This window comes from Musca autumnalis, unplaced genomic scaffold (assembly GCF_047663935.1).
Source record: "Musca autumnalis isolate F117 unplaced genomic scaffold, ASM4766393v1 scaffold_1, whole genome shotgun sequence".
Taxonomy (NCBI): domain Eukaryota; kingdom Metazoa; phylum Arthropoda; class Insecta; order Diptera; family Muscidae; genus Musca; species Musca autumnalis.
The window spans coordinates 83,025,797-83,050,812 of NW_027411644.1; the positions used below are offsets into that span (position 1 = coordinate 83,025,797).

The following is a 25,016-nucleotide window of genomic DNA, read 5'->3' on the forward strand; positions in this document are numbered from 1 at the left end:
TTTAAGTTGGGAAGTCAAATTTCAATCGCCAACTTAAAACGCTTTTTCTCGAAACTCGATTTTTTGAAATGTGTCACTCTTTGAGTAAATGAGCGATATGATGTAGTTTCTCACGCAACTTTTAAATGTTATGCCCAAGGGTAGGTACAGAGATCATGTACGGTTTAAGAAAACATGGAGACCAGGGATGGAAAATTCAAAATTTCAAAAAGTACTAAAATTGTACTTTTTTCTTTGAAATGGTACTTTTTTAATATCTTTTTAAGAAAAAATTAAAAAAAAATTGTTCAGTAAAAAAACAACAAACGTGTAAATCTATAAAATCTGAAGAATGTTGCAAAATCAGTAGTGCGATTCTCTAACACATTTTTTGAGTTACCGACAAAAATCGGTAAAATTAAAATGCTTATAATTTCGGTAATTAACGATATTTTTCGTTAAGTTAGCCACGAATAAAAAGTTGTCGTAAAGTTCTACCGATAGCAAGAGCGTTGTCAACTTTTATTTTAACTTTTCATTCATAATTTTGCGTTTTAATGTTAACGATTTTTGTCGGTAACTCAAAAAATGAGTTAGAGAATCGCACTACAGATATATGCTATAATTAACTTTGTCATTCCGTTTGTAACACATCGAAATATTCGTCGGAGACCCTATAAAGTATTTATCCATTTTCGTCCGTCTGTTGAAATCATGCTACAGCTCGCAATATTAAAGGTAAAGCTTTTTAATTTAGTACAGAAGTTTCTGTTATCACTAGGATGTTTGGTATTGAAAAATAATTATATCGGTTGATATAGCCTCACACCACGGTACCTCCCGATGTTCAGTATTTTGAAGGTTTGAGCCACATTATCATACCAGAACTGTTGAAATTTGATATTTAATCTTCGTTGGGGCTAGAAAGGTACCACCCGATTTTCTGTATTTTTAAGGTTTTAGCCTCATTATCCAATCGAAATAACTGAATTTAGGCATTTTGTATTCGATATTGGTATAAATTTTATACTATAAAACTTTCCTATCGATAGTCCGACTATCCTTTAATCGCTGTAGTGAACTCTAAAAAAATTATGTTTTAAATAATTCGTGACAGATAGCCCAGAAACATGTTTTGGTGGCCGATAAAAACTTTGTTTTACGTCAGTAATCAAAACGGTATCGATAGTTTGCCAGTATGTGAAATGGTACTGAATTGGCCGCGGGGGTACTTCGGTACTTTTTATAGTGAAATGGTACTGAAAAAAGTACTATTGTACTGAATTTTCCATCCCTGATGGAGACGGACAATGCGTCCAGAAACCGGAACCCCCTTCAGCAAATTTTGATACATTGTTTCAGATATTCCTAATTGAATACCAAATACAAAAATATTATTGTAAAGTGCCCAAAACGATTGGCGCCGTAAAAAGTCATAATTCATTGGTCACATAAAACAATTTTTATTAATAAATGTGCTGTTACTTGCTCGAAATAACATAAGGCTTCATACATTGGTGGCTTTATGACAGCCATTAACATTTACAAATTAACCTTCATCATAACTCCCACACCCCCACCATTAACCTCAGCAACAGCTATATTGGCAATGAAACAAAATGGTGTTATTTACTTTTTATGATATGTTTGCCAATAGTTTTATTTTATTATTCTTCTTAAGAAATAAGTGTATTTGTGTGTGTGTGTGTATAATAAATATTACTCTTCGACACTTTCGTGCTTTCTTTCTTTGGTTCTTCAAATACTATATGTACTTTTTTTGGTAACAATTACAAATTACTTAACAAACTTTGTCTTAATCCGCAAAACAAAATCCTCTTTCCCACCCTTCTCACATACAGACATATCTCTCACTTGCCATCTATCTAATTGCATGTTCTGCTTCCATCTACTCTTTTGGTGTATCAAGTAACCAAAATGTTTCCATTTCACCTTTACCCTTAACCTTGACATGACCTCGTGAAACAACTTTATAACCAACTTCACGTACTTTTTTCGCCGTGTTAAATGACAAATGGATTTTAAATGGTTCACTGGTGCTTTCCATGCGTGAGGCGGTATTGACAGTATCACCAAAGAGGCAATAACGCGGTACCTTCAGGCCCACCACACCAGCAACAACGGGGCCAGAATTTATGCCAATGCGTATAGAAAGATCTGGTATCTGCAGAGCTTTGACTTTTTTGATAAGACGCAGGGCAAGATCACATGCATGTTCAGCATGTAGGGGATTAATATCGGGTGCACCGGACACGGCCATATAAACCATGCCCACAGTTTCAACTTTGTAGACAAAAGGGGAGATAATCTCTTCATCAATGGCCGTGAATACCGTATTCAGGGTGGTAACAGCCAACATGGCATCTTGTATTTTATTCGAATCACCATTATAGACATTCATGACCTCAATGAAAATAACCGAGACTTCATCAAATGATTCACAATGGGCCTCTTCACCATTACGCATACGTTCTGCAATCGGCCGGGGTATCATGGAATATAGTAGCTCATCACCTTGTTTCTTCCAGGAATCGGCCAAATCCAATGACTTTTCCAATTCATCGGAACGCATTTCTTCTTTTTCAAACATCATTTCCAGTTTGGAGCAGTGTTGCCAACCAGCCATTACCAGTTCCCGACTTAGACCATGGGGATTGAGATCGTTGATATACAGCCCTATGCCATGCAACTCATCCAAATTCTCTATGAGAGGCGAACACAAGAATATCAATGCATCCAAGTCTTTCATGTAGAACATTTGACCCTTTATCAAAATCGATTTAAGGTATTGCGATTCTTTAGGTTCCCCCGTGGCCAAATCCACCTCATCTTCATCCTCATTTTGTAACTCGGAATTCCGCATTGTAGCACTGGCCTCTGAGAACTCAAGTTCATCTAAATTTTCAAAATCCAAATTCATGGCAGCATCATAGGCTGCCTTATTTCTTCCCGTGCGCAACAATTCGAATTCAAAAAGCACCGTCCGCATTTGTTTCAAGGTGTCCCATTCGATTTTGGTGCCCTTGGGCCGACGGCATTCAAACAAATCCATAACATGAGAGCCAATAAAACTTTTTGGATTCTTTCCGGGGTTATGTAATATCCAAGTTTCCACAATTTTCTCCCCCGCATGGGTAATACACATATCATGGTCCAGCACAATGGTAAAGGGGAATAGATCCAAAAACACACTCATATTTATTGGCTTCAAACTTAAATGTGACGGATGGGCCGTGACATTGATGCGCTTGGCCATATAATCACGATTATCAAAATCCAAACGATATTTTACCACTACCGTCAGCGGGGCATCTGACAACTTTATGGGGCCCGCTGTACCCCCCGCAATATCATTTTGTGACTGCAAAACATAGGCCTTTATATCCAGGCCATAGAATTCCTTTGCCACCTCTGCCATTTGACCCATCAAATATTTGGACATACCCGTTCGACCGCTGCGATACACAATCACCGCCCCCTCATTGTCCATGTGGGTCAACTGCATAGAAGGTGATTTCATTTTGGGGTAGGTAAAACGCATTTGTAAATGTATGTTATCAATGGATTGCAGAAAGTCACAGTAATATCTTCCCGTCGAACGTATCATCTTATCATAGCCAAAGTTACTAAAGAAGCGAACAAAACATTTGCCAAAGAAGTTCATAAAGAAGTCGAATGTTTCGCCCGTACAGGCAGCGAGCGCTGCAGCAAAGTCTGGCATCAATTTGTCGGGATATATTTGATGAGTCTTAAATGAACTGTGCTTACAATCGACAATGTGACACACACGCTTCCACACATCCACGCCATATTCCTTTTGCACATAGAAGGCAACGCTCTCATATAGCATGCCATACATTTTTAACGGCCTGGTAATTCGATTTTACTTCCGTATGTGATGATGATGATGGTGGTGGTGGTGGTGTTGGTGATGCTTGGTGCCAATATGTCTCACCAAAATGTAAGATGAGAAGGATACACGAGTGGTATGGGGACTTCACGACGCTACAGCAAGCAAACTGAAATGACAGAAAAAAAGGAAGAAAATGTATGATACAATCTTGAAAATTTGGAAAATTTAAAGATTTTCTTAGAAAACCCAATGGTGTAATAATATAAGGTTAACTCATGCAATCGTGTGATAACAATTTAATCCATGATAGTGGTATCACACCAGCTATTCGAATATGAAAAGTCAAATCCCTATATAAAAAATTTATTTTTGTTGTAACTTCCCCAACAACATAAAGAAACTTTTGACATAACATATTCAAGATTTTACGATACCACTACCTTGATAATAGTGCCATGGGTATAACTACACAAGGTAAGTACAATATCCAGCTTGTGTGTAATAAATACAATTGAAACCCTGCTAGAGTTAGTGTCAAACGTGTCATGCCATTAGTGTCAAATTCTATATGGCGTTTTGTATTTTAAATCCATTTTCGATGAACATTAGCGAAATATTGTTTTTTATATTCCTAGAGATAACGGGGAGACATCTCTTAAATCACTGATATGGATCCTCCTCCGAGTCCGAATGACGTGCCGCATATAAGATGGCCTATATAGAAGTTTTGCATAACTTGTGGCTGGCATTTAGCTGAAGGATTTTATTTACTGATTAGATGGCGCCCAATGTGCAACCATTATTTTAATCTACTCTACACTGGCGTATCGTATATTTGTGTCATTTATTTGTCACGCACACACACATAATAAGAAATATTTTTTGTTACTGTTAGGATGGCGCCCAGTGCGGGGAAGACACCTCTCATATCTTTGATATGGATCCTTCTACGAGTCCGAATGACGTGTCGCACATAGTATGATCACACACATGGTGCAATACATAAGGTGAAGCGATAAGGCCAGCTGATTTCACCCAATCTGTCAAATTCATTGTTATTGTGAATTACTTACTTAGCTGGCCCATTACAGAACATTTGTTCCATAGACCGACTAAGAAAAGATCTCCAATTCTCTCTGTTTAGTGCTTCGCTTTCTGGAATACCGCGCCTTGTCATCTCTTCATCCACTTGTTTGCGCCATCTATTCTTTGGCCTGCCAATTCTGCGTGCACCGCCATGCGGGCCGAATTTATACGCCTTTTAAGCGGGTTCATCATCGCTCATTCTTATGATATGGCCTAGCCCTTGCAATCGCATCTCGATACGTTTATCTATACTGCTGTCGTTGTATAGCTGATAAAGCTCGTGGTTCATGCGACGTCGATATTCGTCGTTAACACAGATTGGTCCGTAGATCTTTCGAAGAATTTTTCTCTCAAACACGCCAAGCACTGCCTTATCTGCTTGCGGAAGTACCCAGGCTTCGGAACCATCAGCACGGGTAGTATCAGTGTTTTGTAAAGCGTTATTTTTGTTTGACGAGTTGTGGCTTTGTTTTTGAAGTGCTTACTTAAGCCAAAGTAGCATCTGTTGGCCAATACAATTCTTCTTTTTATTTCACAACTGATGTCGTTTGTTGTGTTTACGGCGGTGCCGAGGTATACGAAGTCTTTTACTACCTTAAAATTATAGGAACCAACTTCACCAGTTGGTCCGATCTCAATGGACGCATTGCGCGTCGACACCATCAGCTTGGTCTTCTCGCCGTTTACCGCCAGACCCACTTTAGCAGATTCTCCTTCGACCTTCATAAAGGTATCTGTTACTTCTTTTACTGATCGTCCCATGATGTCTATATCATCAGTATAAGCAAGTAACATGTGGCTATTGGTGTAGATTGTGCCACTTCTTTTGACGTTTGCCTCTCGTATAACCTTTTCTAGCAGGATATTGGAAAGATCCCACGAAAGGCTGTTTCCTTGCCTGAAACCTCTTTTGGTATAAAACTCTTCGGTGAGGTTCTTTCCTATTTTAACTGAAGATCTTGTGTCAGTTAGAGTCATTTTACAAAGCCGAATGAGCTTTGCGGGGATCCCAAATTCATGACATGGTCGAAGGCTGCTTTATAATCGACAAAAAGGTGGTAGTTGTCGATCTGCATATCTTGGGCCTTCTCCAGGATTTGCCGCAGGGTAAATATCTGGTCAATGGTGGACTTGCCAGGACGAAAGCCGCATTGATGTGGTCCAATTATTTCGTTGACTATCTGTATCAGTTACCAGATTACCTTGCTGGTCTCTGCAGGAGGATGTGCCAGTTCCAAAGCCATCAGTTTGATGTTTCACTCTTTGGTAGAATTTTCGGACTTCATTCTGTCTCCTGTACATCTCGATTTGTTCACACTCCCGCTTTTCCACATTTCTCTTTTTCCTATGGAAAAGACGTTTCTCCTCTCTCCTTTCCTCCCGATATCTCTCTCGTGCGCTACGCGTTGATACGGATTGTAAAGTAGCCCTATATGCCGCATTTTTCTCTTCGGTAGCAGCACGACACTCCTGGCCATACCATGGATTCCTTGGTGGAGGTCTCTGGTATCCAAGTACTGATTTTGCGGCTATTTGCATGATAATGTTTTGCCATTGTCCTGATATGTTATCGTATGGCAGTAACGTCGGCCTTGGACTTTTCAAGTACATCAGCCAATGCACCTTCTCTATAAAGAGTGCGAACATTCCATGTGGAGATTCGTAGATCAAGGTCCCTAAAACGTTTGCTGGGTTCGTCAACTTTAGAGGGGTTTGTTTTTCTTTTCTTTCGTTTTTTCAAAGTAGGCTGTTTTTTCTAGGGGAGGGTTACTAACCCGACGCCCAAACCCAAGTTTTTATGTTGTTATGGGTGAACGCGCGGCACATGTTACCTCACTACCTTTAACGGGTGTTAAAGCAGTTCCCCAGGTGACACCTCGGGGTAGTTACTGGTTCACCTTATTAATTGCATCATGATACCACATATAGAGAAGTTTTTCAGAAAAGGTGTCTGGCAATTTGGCAGAGGCATTTCATTTACTGCCAATATGGCGCCCAATGCGGGGTAACCCATATCGGCATCATATATTATATGCATATTTATGTAATTTGTTTTCTCTTGCACAATAGTAAATATTTTCTTTTTGTTTCTGCTAAAATGGCGACCATTGCGGGTTAACCACACGTATACCCCAAGGCAAGGTATTCATTAGTATACCCTAATCCACACTGCGGTATCGTATATTTGAGCCATTTGTTTGTAATTTTTAGAATAACAAATATTTTTAGTTACCGCTACGATGGCGCCCAATACGAGGTTAGCATTATTATATCCAAATATGGCGCCCAATGCGGGGAAACCATTATTATACCCTACTCCACACGGCAGTATCGCATATTTATGACATTTGTTTGTCACTTATATAATAACAAGCATTTTTTTTTTTTTGCTCGAACAGTAGTGGGATTCTGTAACTCATTTTTGCTGTTATCGATAATTGTCGGTAAAATTAAAATGCTTATAATTTCGATAATTAACGAAATTTTTCGGTAAGTTAACGATGAATAAAAAGTAGTCGCTAGCCTCTACCGACACAAACAGTGATGCCAACTTTTGCTTATGTTTTTAGTCATCATTTTGCGATTTAATTTTACCGATTTTTGTCGGTAACAGCAAAAATGAGTTACAGAATCCCACTACAGGCCCCACTTTTTGACCGATTTTGCTCTCCAAATGACCTCTTCACCATTGCGATCAAAAAGGCAACAGATTTGGTTAAAAGTCTGGAAGTTGAGACCTTGAACCGGTAACTACACATATGAATGTATGTACCCACAACAAGCCCGAAGAGACAAGGGAGACTTCTCTCATATCAATGTGTAAACGCGGATTCATATTGACTCACTTGTAGAGAAGTTTTTCATGGCTGAAATGCTCAGGAAATGTAAGCCAACATTACCCTGAGGGGATTTGTCACCACCGAACATTTTAATATTCTGGTCAGGGCTTGAACCACAGATCCTCTGAGTGCAAGGCGGGTATGCTTTCCACTGCACCACGGTGACTTCCAACCGGTAAATATACATGTTGATAACAAAGCGGCTCTTAATGCAATGGAATCCTTCAACATCAAATCACAATCTTATCCGGTTCTATGCACTGGATTGCTTCGGAGAAATCTTCGACCAGATTCCGTCACCTTAACAATTGTGTGTTTGTGTTCGTATATTTTTTCACCATGGGAGCGGCAATATATCCTTCAGTGTCTGTTCCGATCTCATTTGGTACCCATGTCGGGATAGAGAATCATATGTCAATTAGGGTTATGACTTTTTTACAACCTCATATCCCTGTATCATAGCGTGATGAGTTTTGCCATAAGATTACATAAAATCTTAATTATGAGGTGATTCGTTGAAAAAACCTCACGCACAAAATGATTTTAAAATTTGAATTTATCAAAATTATGGACAATTTTTGAAGTCACTGAAAACAGATATATAATTGAAAAAAACTTTAGAGCCACATGAGATAATTAAAATTACATAAAATTTATTTCTCACTATTTTTCTTTAATTCTGAGAATCGTAAAAATGTCGTAAACGCTTTTATTCAAAAATATAATTTTAAACAAAAAACAAAAAAATTTAAAATTTTTTCAAAGTGACTTTTTTGCGACTTTTTAAAATTTGAATGAAATAAACGTTATTATAGTTATTAGTAGGATTATATTTATTCATTCGTGCAATAAAAAATAATTTTTTGAAAAAAAAAAAAATTTTTCATTTCATGTATTTTTTCAAAAAATTATTTTTACACCCTATACCACAATGTGGAAAAGGGTATTATAAGTTTGTTTTGGTAAAAATTCATGTAACACCGCGAAATATTCGTCGGAGACCCCCAATGCGGTATACCAATCTTCATATCTCGACGAGATAAAGCGATTTTGAGATGTGTGTCCGTCCGTCCGTCCGTCTGTCCATTATAAATTGTAAACACGCTCCAGGCCGCAATTATGGACCGATCATCACGAAATTTTGTATGGAGGTCGGGTTCAGATCAGAATAGATCCCTATTCTTATTGGTGATGATCGTGAAATATTTAGCGGGTGAAATGGACCAAAAACATAATATTTATCCAATTTTCTAGCGGCTCTGTAGGTCTCAATAATAGTCCGATCAACGCGTGATTTAAAATAAGGTAAGAGTATATCACATAGGAGAAGCTTGCAATTTGAGATGGCGATCGGATAATATTTAGAGGGTTAAATGGACCAAAACTTTTGTGTGAAAATTGTGAAAATGTTTAATATACAGCTTATATCTTAATTCCTGGAAGTGACATTCCGGACAAGTGAGATATACTTGAAAGTGGAACGCTTGACCTTTCAATTGATGCCAATTATGTTGATGTGCATGATCAGATAACAGAGTTACAGCCTAATATATTCCGTTATTTGTTTGTAGTGTAATAATAAACTCGCTAGAAGTCGCAATTATACATCAAAAGTCACGCAATTTTGCACCGGGTAAGAGTATGGGTCGAAAAAGATGCCTACAATTTTGAATGATGATCTGATATTCTTTAGCGGATGGAATGTACTATTACTTTAGTATGAAAAATATACAAATTTTATTTTTGGTCGATATTTTAATTCCTTGAGGACATATATATTTCGCAAAGTAGCCTACATATGGAAAAAACTACTGACCTTTTCTCTGGTGTAAATAGCAATAAAGTGTTTGCTAGATAACGGGCCTACTGCCTTATATATAATGGGTTCTGTGTAGAGAACCACATTTTTATCCCATGCTACATATTGTCTCTCCAAAAGTTTATGTAACACCACGAAATATTCGTCCTAGACCCCTTATATGGTATGCCAAAATTCATATCTCGACGAGATAAAGCGATTTAGCGATGTGTGTCCGTCCATTAAAAATTGTAAACAAGCTTAAGGCCGCAATTATGCACCGATTGTAACGAATTTTTTAAGGAGGTTGGGTTCGGGCCAGAATAGAAATGATTAGTTTTTGGTGATGATCGTGAATTGTTCAGGGGATGAAATGAACGAAACACAAAACTTTAACCAATTTTGTAGCGGCTCTGTAGGTCAAAATAATAACCCTCAAAATTTTAAACAAAGTTTAAGTTTATGATGAAGAAGAAGCGTACAAACCAACGTGAAGATCAGATAATACTTAGCTGGTTAAATGGACTGAAACTTTTGTGTGAAATTGGTAAAATTTTCAATAACGTAGCGGTTAAACAACGGAAGTAGTAGTACTACATAAGTGGGTTTCATTACATTTTAGTTTGTGTGAACTAAATTTTCCTTTCCTGCTACAAAATTGTCTTTGTCATGCTAGATAACTTTTTGGTTTTTTTATAAGTATTATACATTACATCTCTGATATTTGATAATTAAATTTTCACAATCATTGAAAAGAAGTTCCGTGGAGAGCGATTGTCCAGGGATAGTGGTATAGGGTATCCCATGGTCGGCTCCGTCCGACTATAGACTTTTCTTACTTGTTTTAAAATCGATTTGTGCGTGAACTTTTTTTATATTTCAATGGAATAAACGATAGCATAGTGATTAATAGGCAAAAGTTCATTCATCCCTGCTACAGGAAATCATTTTTGAGGAAAAATGTCAAAAAGTCATAACCCTAATGTCAATATCTATGAGATGTAATTGATGTAGGAAATGGGTGCACTTCGAAGGCTGATATGGGCTACTGCGATAGGTGTTATATGTATTTTCAACTTCGTCGTCGAATTCATTGTCGTCGTTGTCCTAGGCGGGACAAGGGAGACTTCTCTCATATCAATGAGTGCACCCCGATTCATATTAGCTCAATGATATGTGACCTACAGTTTATCGCTGAGTCCGAACGGCGTGTCTTAAGACATGGCTGAAATACTCTGGAAATGTCGCCAACATTACTAAGGGGTATTATGCCACAGTTGGAAATTTGATGTTACCTGACATGGGAATCGAACCGAAGACCTTCTGAGTGCAAGGAGGGGGTACATACCATTGCACCACGGTGGCACCCAATCGTTAACCTCTAACTTTCTGAAATTCCACGAAATTCGTGGCTGGGTCACACCGTCGATGACATACATATGGATGTAAGAGTTGACTTAGTACATTTCTTCCCTTCTACGGCCTAAACTTTTCAACAACATATTCAAATCGTCCAAGCAAGCCTAAAATCAGAAATAAGAATTGGTTCCTGAAGTCGCTGGCCGGCAGATCTTATAGTTCTGACAAAGAAACCTGGTTGACCTTTTATAAAGCAATAAGCCGGTCTGTGGTAAGCTATGCGGTGCCAGTGTGGTATGCAAATTGCAGAGCTGTGCAGAGAACGAATTTTCAAACCTAGCAGATCGGCAACATGAGGATGGCAACAGGGTGTCATTAGGACGGCACCAGATGTGAAGATTTTACCGGTGCACTAGAACAACCAGATGTTGCCGGTTAAGCACCCGATTGTGTGCCACTCGAAAGGGTCTATGTCGTACTCAGAAAGGGTTTATAGAAAGTGTCTATAGAAGCAATTTCTTTCAGAAAGGGTGTATAGAAGCACCCTTTCATTAAGAAAGGGGTTATAGAATCGCCATTTCTTTAAGAAAGGGTGTATAGAGGCACCCGTTCTTTATGAAAAGGGCGAATAGAGGCACCCTTTCTTTCAGAAAGGGTGCATAGGGGCACCCTTTGTTTCAGAAAGGGTGTATAGAGGCACCCTTTCTTTCAAAAAGGGTGTATAGAGGCATCATTTCTTTCAGAGAGGGTGCATAGAAGCGCCCTTTCTTTCAGAAAGAGTGTATAGAAGCGCCCTTTCCTTCAGAAAGAGTGTATAGAGGCATCCTTTCTTTCAGAAAGTGTGTATAGAGGCACCCATTCTTTCAAAAAGGATGTATAGAGGCACCCTTTCTTTAAGAAAGGGTCTATAGAAGCACCCGTTCTTTAAGAAAGGGCTTATAGAGGCACCCTTTGTTTCAGAAAGAGCTTGTAGAGGCACCCTTTCTTTCAAAAAGGGTGTATAGAGACATCCTTTTTTTTTAGAAAGGGTGTATAGAGGCACCCTGTCTTTCAGAAATGGTATATAGAGGCACCCGTTCTTTCAGAAAGGGTGTATGGAGGCACCCTTTCTTTCAGAAAGAATGTATAGATGCGCCCTTTCTTTCATGAAGGGTGACTAGATGGATCATTTAGAAAGGTTCTATAGAAAATCCTTTCATTCAGAAAGTTTCAATGGACGGATCCTTTCGTTCAGAAATGTTCTATAGAAGCATTCTTTCATTTAGAAAGGTTCTATAGGAGATCCTTTCATTCAGAAAGGTTCTATAGAAGCAACCTTTCATTCAGATAGGTTCTATAGAAGCATCCTTTTCATTCAGAAAATGTCTATATAAGCTAATGTCTATATAAGCTATAAGCTTCTGCTTTGGTACATTTTTGTCCTTCAGTTGTCCCTAAACTTCTAAGCCCTACTGTACATAATGAAGTTTCTTAGATATCATCAGTATGTCAATGTGTGTGTGTATGTATGCATGTTTGAGTGTAAAGCTGTGGTTGCGATTAGGTTCTTTGTTAGTGGGTGTTACTGTAACGGGGTTTCCTTGTCGGTTAACATACACATGTACATACATATGTATGCATGTAAGTACGTACAGCTGTTTGTAAACCTATTCCGCCTAAAGGTCTTTGGTTTATGGCAAAAGCTTTTAAAAGATGAAATGTGGTAAATGAAACGAACGAATGAAAGGAAGGATACAAATACAAAACAACAGCGTAGAGAAGTCATCTCGATTTAAATTTGATTTATTACTTGATTGCTTCTCAATGTCGTCGTCGTTCTTTCTTCTTTCTTTGTATAGAAATGTTAATGTTTGTGGTTGTGGTATTTGTTAAGAGGTTTGTATGTTTATATGTATGTATGGGCGTAGGATGTTCAGCGGCTTCCTTGGAATTTAAAAAGCAATTTGAATTGTAATTTTAAAGTCGCTTATAATGTTGTTGTTGGCGGGATGTTGTTATTGACTTGAAGGCATTTATTCTTTTTTACTTTTTTTGGTGTAATAGGATTGCGAGATTATTTTGTTATTCGAAAAGAAAGAATTAAAGTATTATTAAGATGTCCTTTTTGCGGATTACAATATGGAATCAAATGTAAAACATCTAAACTTATCAATTATAAGGTATTGAGAGTGGAAATTTACGATAATTGCTGTTATGGCTATTGAAAAAAAAGATAGTTTGAAAATCGACGATTATTGATCAGCTAGTCTTTGAGCGCATCTATAGCCCATGATAGGGTGCTTCTAAAAACCCTTTCTGAATGCAAGGGTGATTCTATAAACACTTTCTGAATGAAAGGGTGCTTCTATAGACCCTATCTCAATGAAAGGTGTTTCTATAGACCATATCTCAATGAAAGGTGTTTCTATAGACCGTTTCTGATTGAAGGGGTGCTTCTATAGACCGTTTTTGAATGAAAGGGTGCTTTTATAGACCCTATCTCAATGAAAGGGTGCTTCTATTGACCATTTCTCAATGAAAGGGTGTTTCTATAAACCGTTTCTGAATAAAAGCGTGCTTCTATAGACCATTTCTCAATGAAAGGGTGTTTCTATAAACCGTTTCTGAATAAAAACGTGCTTCTATAGACCCTTTCTCAATGAAAGGGTGCTTCTATAGACCCTTTATCAATGAAAGGGTGTTTCTATAGACCGTTTCTGAATGAAAGGGTGCTTCTATAGACAGTTTCTGAATGAAAGAGTGCGTCTATAGATACATTATGTATGAAAGGGTGTTCCTTATCCCTTTTCTGAATGAAAACAGTTCTTCTATGGACACTTTCTGAATGAAAGGGTGCTTCTATAGACCCTTTCTCGATGAAAGGGTGCTTCTATAGACCCTTTCTTGATGAAAGGGTGCTTCTATAGACCCTTTCTCGATGAAAGGGTGCTTCTATAGACCCTTTCTCGATGAAAGGGTGCTTCTATAGACCCTTTCTCGATGAAAGGGTGCTTCTATAGACCCTTTCTCGATGAAAGGGTGCTTCTATAGACCCTTTATCAATGAAAGGGTGTTTCTATAGACCGTTTCTGAATGAAAGGGTGCTTCTATAGACAGTTTCTGAATGAAAGAATGCGTCTATAGATACATTATGTATGAAAGGGTGTTCCTTATCCCTTTTCTGAATGAAAACAGTTCTTCTATGGACACTTTCTGAATGAAAGGGTGCTTCTATAGACCCTTTCTCGATGAAAGGGTGCTTCTATAGACCCTTTCTTGATGAAAGGGTGCTTCTATAGACCCTTTCTCGATGAAAGGGTGCTTCTATAGACCCTTTCTCGATGAAAGGGTGCTTCTATAGACCCTTTCTCGATGAAAGGGTGCTTCTATAGACCCTTTCTCGATGAAAGGGTGCTTCTATAGACCCTTTCTCGATGAAAGGGTGCTTCTATAGACCCTTTCTCGATGAAAGGGTGCTTCTATAGACCCTTTATCAATGAAAGGGTGTTTCTATAGACCGTTTCTGAATGAAAGGGTGCTTCTATAGACAGTTTCTGAATGAAAGAGTGCGTCTATAGATACATTATGTATGAAAGGGTGTTCCTTATCCCTTTTCTGAATGAAAACAGTTCTTCTATGGACACTTTCTGAATGAAAGGGTGCTTCTATAGACCCTTTCTCGATGAAAGGGTGCTTCTATAGACCCTTTCTCGATGAAAGGGTGCTTCTATAGACCCTTTCTCGATGAAAGGGTGCTTCTATAGACCCTTTATCAATGAAAGGGTGTTTCTATAGACCGTTTCTGAATGAAAGGGTGCTTCTATAGACAGTTTCTGAATGAAAGAGTGCGTCTATAGATACATTATGTATGAAAGGGTGTTCCTTATCCCTTTTCTGAATGAAAACAGTTCTTCTATGGACACTTTCTGAATGAAAGGGTGCTTCTATAGACCCTTTCTCGATGAAAGGGTGCTTCTATAGACCCTTTCTCGATGAAAGGGTGCTTCTGTAGACCCTTTCTCGATGAAAGGGTGCTTCTATAGACCCTTTATCGATGAAAGAATGCGTCTATAGACCCTTTTCAAATGAAGGAGTGTTTGTATAAACCCTTTCTGAATGAAAGGGTGCTTCAAATGAAGGAGTGTTTGTATAAACCCTTTCTGAATGAAAGGGTGCTTCTATAGACCCTATCTCAATGAAAGGGTGCTTCTATAGACCCTATCTCAATGAAAGGGTGCTTCTATAGATCCTATCTCAATGAAAGGGTGTTTCTATAGACCGTTTCTGATTGAAAGGGTTCTTCCATAGATCATTTCTCAATGAAAGGTAGTTTCTATAGGCCGTTTCTGAATTAAAGGGCGTTTCTATAGACCCTTCTCAATGAAAGGGTGCGTCTATAGACCCTATCTCAATGAAAGGGTGCTTCTATAGACCTTATCTCAATTAAAGGGTGCTTCTATAGACCCTATCTCAATGAAAGGGTGCTTCATAGACCCTATCTCAATGAAAGGGTGCTTCATAGATAGACCCTATCTCAATGAAAGGGTGCGTCTATAGACCCTATCTCAATGAAAGGGTGCTTCTATAGACCTTATTTCAATCAAAGGGTGCTTCTATAGACCCTATCTCAATGAAAGGGCGTTTCTATAGACACCTTCTCAATGAAAGGGTGTTTCTATAGACCCTTTCTTAATGAAAGGTTGTTTCTATAGACCCCTTCTGAATGAAATGGTGGTTCTTTAGAGCCTTTCTGAATGAAAACAGTGCTTCTTTGGACACTTTCTGAATAAAAGGGTGCTTCTATAGACCGTTTCTGAGTGAAGGCGTGCTTCTATATACAGTTTCTGAATGAAGGGGTGCTTCTATATACAGTTTCTGAATGAAGGGGTGCTTCTATATACAGTTTCTGAATGAAGGGGTGCTTCTATAGACCTTTTCTCAATGAAAGGGTCCTTCTTTAGACCTTTTCTCAATGAAAGGGTGCTTTCTGGCCTTGGCAACACGCGATCTTGTGCCTTTCACATTTTTTGGAAAGTTTGGAAAGGACAATTTGTCATACGACCATGAGTTATGTTGTTTACAGTGACTTGAAAACATCACTTTGCCGACACTCGCTAAAAATTGAAGGTGGTGAGATGACGAATCTTGGATCTATGCGTATGAGCCCGAAACAAAACAGCATTCGACCGTGGGGGTCTTCGAAGATGATCCAAATCCAACAAAAGTTGTTCATGGAAGAAGCACTTCGAAGAAAATGATCGCCTGTTTCTTCGGCTAAACGGACCATGTGGCTACTATACGGCTTGAGGAACGTAGGACGGTTAATTCTGAGTGGTACATTACAACTCAAAATACCGAAAATCTGGAGGTACTGTTTTATGGGTTCAATATGAAGAATTGGGTGCCACCGTGGTGCAATGGTATGCACACCCGCCTTGCACACATAAGGTCGTGGGTTCGATTCCCCGGCCAGGCAACATCAAAACACTTTTCAACGGTGGAAAAATACCGACATTTCCTGAGTATTTCAGCCATGTAAAACTTCTCTACAGAAGTGGTGTCTTAGACAAGCCGTTCGGACTCGGCGATAAACTGTAGGTCCCATATCAATGAGCTAATATGAATCGGGGTGCACTCATTGATATGAGAGAAGTCTCCCTTGTCCCTTATGGGATGTTTGTGGAACAATTATTATTATTATTATGAAGAAGAATTTCAGATGGAATGTTTCATACACCCACGAACACTAAGTATCAAATTACAGCCATTTCGGTGTTATAATAAGGCTAAAACCGAAAATCGGGAGGGTCAAATTATAAAGCTCTATCTTAAAAATTGCGACCTGTATCGTGATTTTAACAGACAGATGGGGAGACAGACAGACATGGCTATTTCGACTTAGAATTTTATGCTGATCAAAAATATAACGCGGTAATCCGGACACTAAAATTTTTACATTGCAGACTCGGTAATCCTGACATTAATATTTTTTCCTATCTTGAGCATTAGATTCTTATTTATTTCATTGAAGTTTTCGATCTTAACAATGGCAATTGGCGTATAAATAAAAAAATTAAGTTGTTCAAAGTTTTCTGTTCAAATCTGGACTACTAGATATCCACTGTCAACTCAGTAATAAGTCAATATAGAATTAACTATCTGCATTTAAAACCGAGTGTTTGGTAGCATGGTTCCATGAAAAATCAATGTTGAGTAGCCCTTTCCTAAAAAGCAAGAGGAAGCCCCTTCGGGGCATGTAATGTATTCCAAGGATATTTTACCTAGAAATGTTTAAATCATTTAAAGCGTTGGGATTATTTTTATATTAGTTTTCATTGGGATTTATAGCTAAATGAGGAAACGAGTAGAGTCCTTATACAGAAATTTTAATTAATTTAAAACAAAGTAGTATGGCCCCTTATTTTCATTCTTTGACATTCAAAATCACCGGTAACTAAGGATTGTTGTATTGCATTTTCGTAAATATGCAGACAATAGATTTAAATTGCATTTTGTCTTATTCGTCTTTTTGATTTCGTCGACGAGATGAAGTCATTTGGTTATATTCATAGAAGTCGCTAAATATTCCCTATAAGAAGATGAGTGCATTTGATTTCTCTTGTCCATGGGTCATAAGAGGCTAATTGTCCATGGACAAGGGAAATCAATATACACTGCCGCTCGCTTAAATAGAACCCCCCTGCAAAATTGTTTTCAACCACCATTTTTTTAGAATAATACAAGATATGAAGTTTTTAAGTTGTATTATATGTTGCTTCATGTGTTTGCATTCATTTGCATTCAAATCCAATTTGTATAAGAATTATACAAGAAATACAAAATAAAGTCAAAAATTGAAGTAAAAAATTGGGCTCATTTGAATAGAACCCCCCTTTAAAACTTGGGAATACAGAAAGATTGTATTAGAATATTCACTCTATAATGAAAACGAAGAACTTTTAGTAATATTCAGTAAAAGGACATCCCTCCTGATTAAGGATACACCCGTATATGCTGCTTTGGCAAGGATTCTTTAAATAATCAGGTGTATTGCCTAACAAAGCTTGCTTTTTTCTTTCAACAACTTTATTTTTGGAAGGGTACTGTCTCCTTTAGTCGTATATTTTACGCATAAGTCATTCCCATACAATTTAGGGAATATTTACCATTGTAGAATTGACGGCCCCTCAAGGTTATCCGAATTTCTTTTCAAAAATTTAAGTTTTGATGACTCGAAGTGTACAAAAGTTTATAAAATCGTGATGAAATTGCAAAAGCAGGATATACGGGTGTATCCTTAATCAGGAGGGACATACTTTTACGGAATATTACTGAATATGCATCGATATTCTAATACAATCTTTCTGTATTCCCAAGTTTTAAAGGGGGGTTCTATTCAAATGAGCCAAATTTTTTACTTCAATTTTCGACTTTATTTTGTATTCCTTGTATAATTCTTATACAAATTGGATTTGAATGCAAATGAATGACTTTGTTTACTCCAAACACATGAAGCAAAATATAATAAAACTTAAGAACTTCCTATCTTGTATAATTCGGAAAAAAAATGGAGGTTGAAAAATTTTTGCAGGGGGGTTCTATTCAAGTGAGCGGCAGTGTATGTACATGGGCTACAAAGTTTATATCCTTAAAAAACTATGCATAAATATACACCAGCTGTATAGAAGTTTTAGATGACAAAAGTAATCAGCAAAAGTCACTTAATTACGCTGAATGAATATAAGACGTAACTTTGTTAGCCAAGGACGCTACTTCCGGTCTTAATATGGTCGCATACCATAATATTTGCTTAATATGAATTTGTTTACCTTATATGTAAGGTTATTATCTAGCAAAAGGCCATTATTAATGGTTTAAACGTACAAAAAATTATATGTTTTTATTATTACTCGGTAATCCGGACAATTCGATAATCCGGACAACGCCGAAACATGTGGTGTCCGGATTATCGAGATTATACTGTATATCAAAGATGTAAATAAACAAGATGAGAAAATTCAATTGTGAAAAATTATCGATAGGTGGAGTTAACGATATCATATTACGATATCATAACAACATTCTGTTAAGTAGAGAGTGTACGAAAAGGGTTAATCTCACAAATCATGCCGTTTATGTTTTTATGGGGACAAATCACAAATCTGTTATCTTTTCTGTAGTGCGATTCTCTAAATCATTTTTTTGAGTTACCGACAAAAATCGGTAACATTAAAATGCAAAATTATGAATGAAATATTCAAATAAAAGTTGAACTTTGCGACTACTTTCTATTGGTCGCTAACTTACCGAATAATATCGTTAATTTCATTTTGCCGATTTTTGTCGGTAACTCCAAAAATGTGTTAGATAACCGCACTACTCCTGTCTTTCCAGTAAATTGGTTAGTCATATAAAACCAAACTTTAGAACTATTATCATATGGTAATATTCAAAATTGTTTTACAATCGTTGAAGTTGAGGTTCACCATTTAATAAATCGCGAACTGTCAAAATATTTTATACAATATGAATATATTTATATTAATTGAAGTGTTTTAGCCGGGGTCGCATAAAATGAACCATAACCGTAATATTAAAAAATGGGTAAAAATGTGTTGAAGTTTACAAGTTTTTTTGTGTTCTTTCTTGATTTCTGGTCAAACCACGGAAAATTCAGACCTGAGCTCAAAGAAAGAATTGAAGAATGCCCCTTAGGCAACATGGTTCTAATGTATGACTTTTCGATATATACATTGCATCCCCCTAAAATCGATGCTGACATTTTGAAGTTTTGAAATCTGGGTTTTTTAATTTTTCTTATAATTGGAGGGCGCAACCAGATAATTACCCAATCTATTGATTAGATTGTAGAACGTGATTCCACGTCGTTTGATGTATATCTCATGAGTGTGCTTCATACAGCTCCCTAGTAATAGGAGTCCAAAGTCCAAATTTGGGTGCGTAAATTTTCTTTAAAAACCTATTTTTTTGCTTCAATATTTACAACACTGACTCAGGTACCCTTGAACCCCGCGTGATTTTAGTTTTTTTACGCGCCGGATCTAATGAACCCTTCCGCTTTCAAATCCATCCACTAAAACGGCGGTTATAGATACCTTGAAAGTAGGAAATTGTACAAAATTATATTTTGATGATTCCGCGCATTGAACCGCGATTTTCCTTGGTTATTTTTACATAAATGGGATACGCGATTATATTATTTTCCAAAACCGTGTGACATAAATTACCGAGATTCTGCAGTAATATTTGTATTTCGTATAAAATAGAATTTGGTAGCACATCCGCGGTTCTTGAAGAATTTGTTTAAAACTTGTTATAATGACATATTTTTTATAGGCGGTCACTGAAATCGGATGCGCCTTATAATCTTATGTACATCGCGCAATTTTTACGCACATAAAGGTTTTTTGAACAGTAAGATGCAGCTGACAGCACACTTTGGCCGCTGAATAAAAAGTGGAAAAATCGCTACATATTGATAGAGATGCACTCGCTGTATCTGAAAAGCGCATGCGCCTTAACCGATTTTAACGAATTCGCGAATTATACGTTTGTTAACTTTTATGTTTTTTCTTTGTTTGTAATTTCAATATTACTTTCTATTTCATAATCCTATTGTTTATCAAAATAAGCAAATACACTTTCGGGTTTGTCATCGTATTTTCCCTGAAGAAGTTTCAGCAAAGTCCGTCAGTCCTTGCATCGAAATTTAGCGAAATAGTAGAAAAACTCCCAAAAATGTTTTTTCTATTTTTCGTATTAAACAAAAAAATATATTTTTGAAATAATATTCCAACAATAAGTTTTCGTCTTTTGTTGTTGCTGTAATATGGCAGTTATAAATCCTATCGTTAAAATTTTGGTCTCATATTTTTCTACGCGTTGTCTAGAATATGTACGTATTTTTAATTTATTTTTTTTTCGAGTTTTATTTGGACTCTAAATTTTTTCAGTATTTCTTGATTTTCCGCGAAAATAGAAATACATTTAGTAAATATTTAGGCATCTACGGATAAATATTAAATACTGTTAACGCTTTATATATACATTTTCTTATTACAGCAAAAATGGAATTTTTAAATATTTGTTCTTTATAAGGGAATAAAACCCCCCATAACTTTGGAGCGCAGCATCCAATTTTGTGAACGCGAACAGATTCGAAACCACGACTTTTTTTCTTAATCTATGTTCCAAAAATTGCGGATGTGCTCTCAAAAAATTTTTTAACATTTCTTCCAATGGAATTGCAAAAGAAATTTGAAATTTACCATATGCATTTGTTTCTGTCTTTGTTCCTATACGTCTTTGTGTTAACATATTCCGATTGTGCTAAAACTTTGGCAATCTTAAAATCTAACAAAACTAAACACTAGAGTTGTGCCAATTAAACGATATTGAACGATCTAGTTTATTATCTAGTTCAATGGACACCGGTCGATTTTATGAACAAACTGTTTATACGTAATATCGCACTTTAGTTTTTGAACTAGAACAGTGAACTAGGTCGTTAATTTGCCCAACTCTACTTAACACTTTAGGAGGGTGCAGCATAAAAATCCGACATCGATTATTTCCCTTTGAGTTAAAACCAGTCAAGTATGTATGTACCCAGCAAAATGTTCGATACCAAAGATGCCATTCAATCATGGGTGAAAGTGATCTGGCATGTCATCTTTTTAGCATCTTCATCGATGAATTTTATATGAGCGTGGACCCCAAAAGATCCAAAGCATGTCATTTACACCAATGCTTTGAAATGTCATTTTCACCAATGCTTTGGCATGTCATTTTCACCAACCCTTTGAATGACATTGTCATTACAACGAGAGTTTTAACAACAAGAAATATTACGAGTGGCAAATTTAGGACCAAATTGGTTGTTCCGTTCGACAGTCACCGCGCTCGCCACCAAGATAGGGCTAAATCGAATCTAAATTGACTTAAACGGAATTCGTCGCAACATACTGAGAGTTTTAAGGCCATTATTACGATGAGGCACATTTTTTGTCCGTATCAAAGTGTATATTAGGGTTATAATTTTGTTTGCAATTTTTGCAAATATCAAAAATACCACCGCATAGCCGTGTAGAGCATGAAACACTACTATGAAATACGGTGTCATTTTTTTCTCTATCGCGAAAAAAGTTTCCGCACCAAATGCATTTAAGTTCAGTAAGGCATTATTTATTTAGTTTTATTTGTTATAATGATATATATGTTTTGTACAGATTTCTCCAAAAGGACGAGGAATCTGTAATTATTGTTCCAAATTACCGACGTAATTTAGAGCTTTGAAATGTTTGTTGCCGGCAAATGCAACAACTACAACACAGCAAATATTGGACACCACAATAATAATAACTTATTAATAGTTTTAATCTAATTTAATATCAATATCAAACCATTCCGGACCAATTTTTTATCAAATAGCGACATTTCAGAGCATTTAATGCATCTTTGACAATATTGTAATTTTTAGTTTTTCTTCATAAACTGGCAAATTTTATGTTTGTATTTATTATAGCCATCGGACAAGAGAATGTGTGGTCAGTTGCAACGAATTCGCGAAAGTTACAGACTATTTTAATTGACTTTGCCTGTGAGAATCGTATTTGTTTTCTATAAATATTTATTCAAACAAACAAATTTAAATTTTTAAATAGAACAAATATCAAAAGGGCTTTAGTAATCGCAGTTGGTGTGGAAACTTTTTTCACCGAATCGAACTAAAACATGCGTTTTCGTTATCAGGACAATATTCCGCACATGATACTGGCGTGGTATTTTTTTGGTTATATCCCTAGTGTATATACCCTCGATAGCCTATTAACTGAGTTTATAATAAGTTCCATTTGTTTAATGGAAAATGTACACATTTGTTGTACTGATAATTATTTTCAAAATTCACCATTGCGACTTTAATAGTTAGCAAAAAATTTTCTCTGCTCCGAAAGGTTAAAAACTTCCGCCCTCTTTTAAAATTCAAAAAAATTTATTTTTATATCCCCTCACTTATGTTTTGCTCCGAAATACTGTTCAATATTGCACTAAGTCAATACATATTGCCTAACAATGCTGCCGATGGATTCAAAGAGAATAAACCATCCGTATATAGCATGAAATATTTGCGGTTTCAGAAGTTAATACAAACTAACAAATATACAACAACAAGTCAATAAATTAAGTTTATCAAAGGAAATATTTCACATTGTTTATATGTATGTGTTTGTGTATTATTGCTATTCTTACATTGTGTGTGCGTAGTTGTAAGGTTTAAAGTAAGTTTTAATGGTCATTATAATGTTGAACATACGAACATAAATACATATGTATGTATAAACGTATGCATCACACAGGTGGTGGAAAATACACCATATACACACACAACCACAACTGCTGATATAAAACTTTCAACACACACAAATTTTATTACCGTTGAAAATGAATATAAACCGAATGGAGGAGCTACAGGTGTTTGAATGCTTTAAAACTTGTGAAACTTTGTTTTAAAACTTGTAGAGTTCTTTAATACTTTAAATATTCAGGTAATCTTGAACAGATTTTATAACGTTAATATTCATTTTTTTCACAAACTGTTATAATTGTTTTAATTAGACGTACGTTTTCACTTTTATTGTCCTTTAGCACTTTTTGTGGGGTTTCATTTATTTGTTTTTTTTTTGGGTATTTTTAATTAATATTTTTCGCTATCTTTAGTTTTTAGTTGTTTTAAATAGCCAAACTTTTCACCTTTTATATTTGTCGTTAGTTTTAATGTGGCTTTTGGGGCTTTTAGTTTTTTAAGTACAAATAATATTTTTCCTGTGTGTGTCCTTTAAACCACAAATTTTAACTTAAATCTTTCACAATTTTTAAGGAGCCTTATGACCCTTAATCACTTTAAAATACAATATTTAATCAAACATTTCGATTTGTTTTCTTTGTTTGTTTACATCGATTTGGTACATCCCAGTCTTGTACAAACAAACCCACTTTACACTTGATTTATTTTTCTAATTCTTAATTTTCCCGTAGCATTCATTGCCCATAAAAATCAAAGCACTCAGAATAATACACATGCTGAGTTGTTTATTTGCTCTTATCTAAATATTTTTTATGTGAACACACAGACTATCACTCACATTCAAAAGGACCCAATGCACGACGACCGACCGTCTTCAAACTACGAAAGCAACAACTAAATTGTACTTCATCTGAACTCCAGCGTATCTCTAAGGCTAATAATAAACAAACAGGAAGTAATAATATGCCAAAGCTGTTTAGGCATGCAGAGAACATAACACAACAGACTCACACAGGCACGCACAGCATACATATTTTCCCCCCAATATGAGAGAACAATGTTTGTTTGACACATTGTATTCAGTGTGTGTGTGGTGCGTGAAGTAATGGCACACCAGAAGAAGTACGTGAAACGTGTGTGCTTTGTGTTGATAAAGGGTAACATGTCAAAGTATACACTTTCTTATTGGTCTCACTTGACATAAACCTCCCGAGAAAAAACATCATCTCATCATTGATGTCCCACCAGTAGCAGCATCATTTTTAACAAATGTCACTTCGATTTGCACTTAAAGTCATGCACACATTGTCATCAATTGAATTAATATAAACACATTTACAACCTCTCACTCTCTCTCACTTTTCTTACTTTGTCATTTGTTCAAGTGCCCTTTTCTACACTGTTGCTGCTGACAAGTACATAAGGATGGATGTGTGGTTATAAGTACGTACAACTGTGCGTATGATGTACAACAATATGATTTCCGAGTTCGTATATTACACGCTATGTGGTCCTTAAGTTGTTGTTAGCAGCAAAACATTGTTGTTGGAGGGAGAGAAAGAAGAAGTGGAGTTTTGCTGCGCAAGATTTTTACCAAAACTTAATGTTTCGTTTAAGATTTTTTCCCGCGCGTTTTCTGGTTTTCTTGTTTTGTTTTTATGATGCCAAAATGTTCTTCGTTCGTTCGTTCTCGTTTCACTCTTTGTGCGGAGTGTATGAAATATCCGTTACACGTTCTTTGCTTTGTTGGCTTTGTTGAACGAATGAAATTTGTAA

The 25,016-nt window shown here is 36.6% G+C and overlaps 1 protein-coding gene across 5 annotated transcripts; it reads right to left on the reverse strand.

Annotated features, from left to right (window-relative positions):
• Positions 1 to 1,607: 1,607 nt before the first annotated feature.
• Positions 1,608 to 25,016, reverse strand: LOC141402164 (soluble guanylate cyclase 89Da-like). Of its 5 annotated transcripts, none has more exons than XM_073982975.1 (2): positions 24,835 to 25,016; positions 1,608 to 4,019 (listed from the first exon to the last, which is right to left on the reverse strand). In XM_073982975.1, the coding sequence occupies exon 2, from the start codon at positions 3,857 to 3,859 to the stop codon at positions 1,889 to 1,891; it is 1,971 nt and encodes a 656-aa protein (XP_073839076.1). In that variant the 5' UTR covers positions 3,860 to 4,019; positions 24,835 to 25,016; the 3' UTR covers positions 1,608 to 1,888. The 5 variants fall into 5 exon arrangements, with proteins under 5 accessions (XP_073839076.1, XP_073839057.1, XP_073839047.1 ...); XM_073982956.1 differs by having other exon boundaries at positions 24,692 to 25,016; XM_073982946.1 differs by having other exon boundaries at positions 24,609 to 25,016.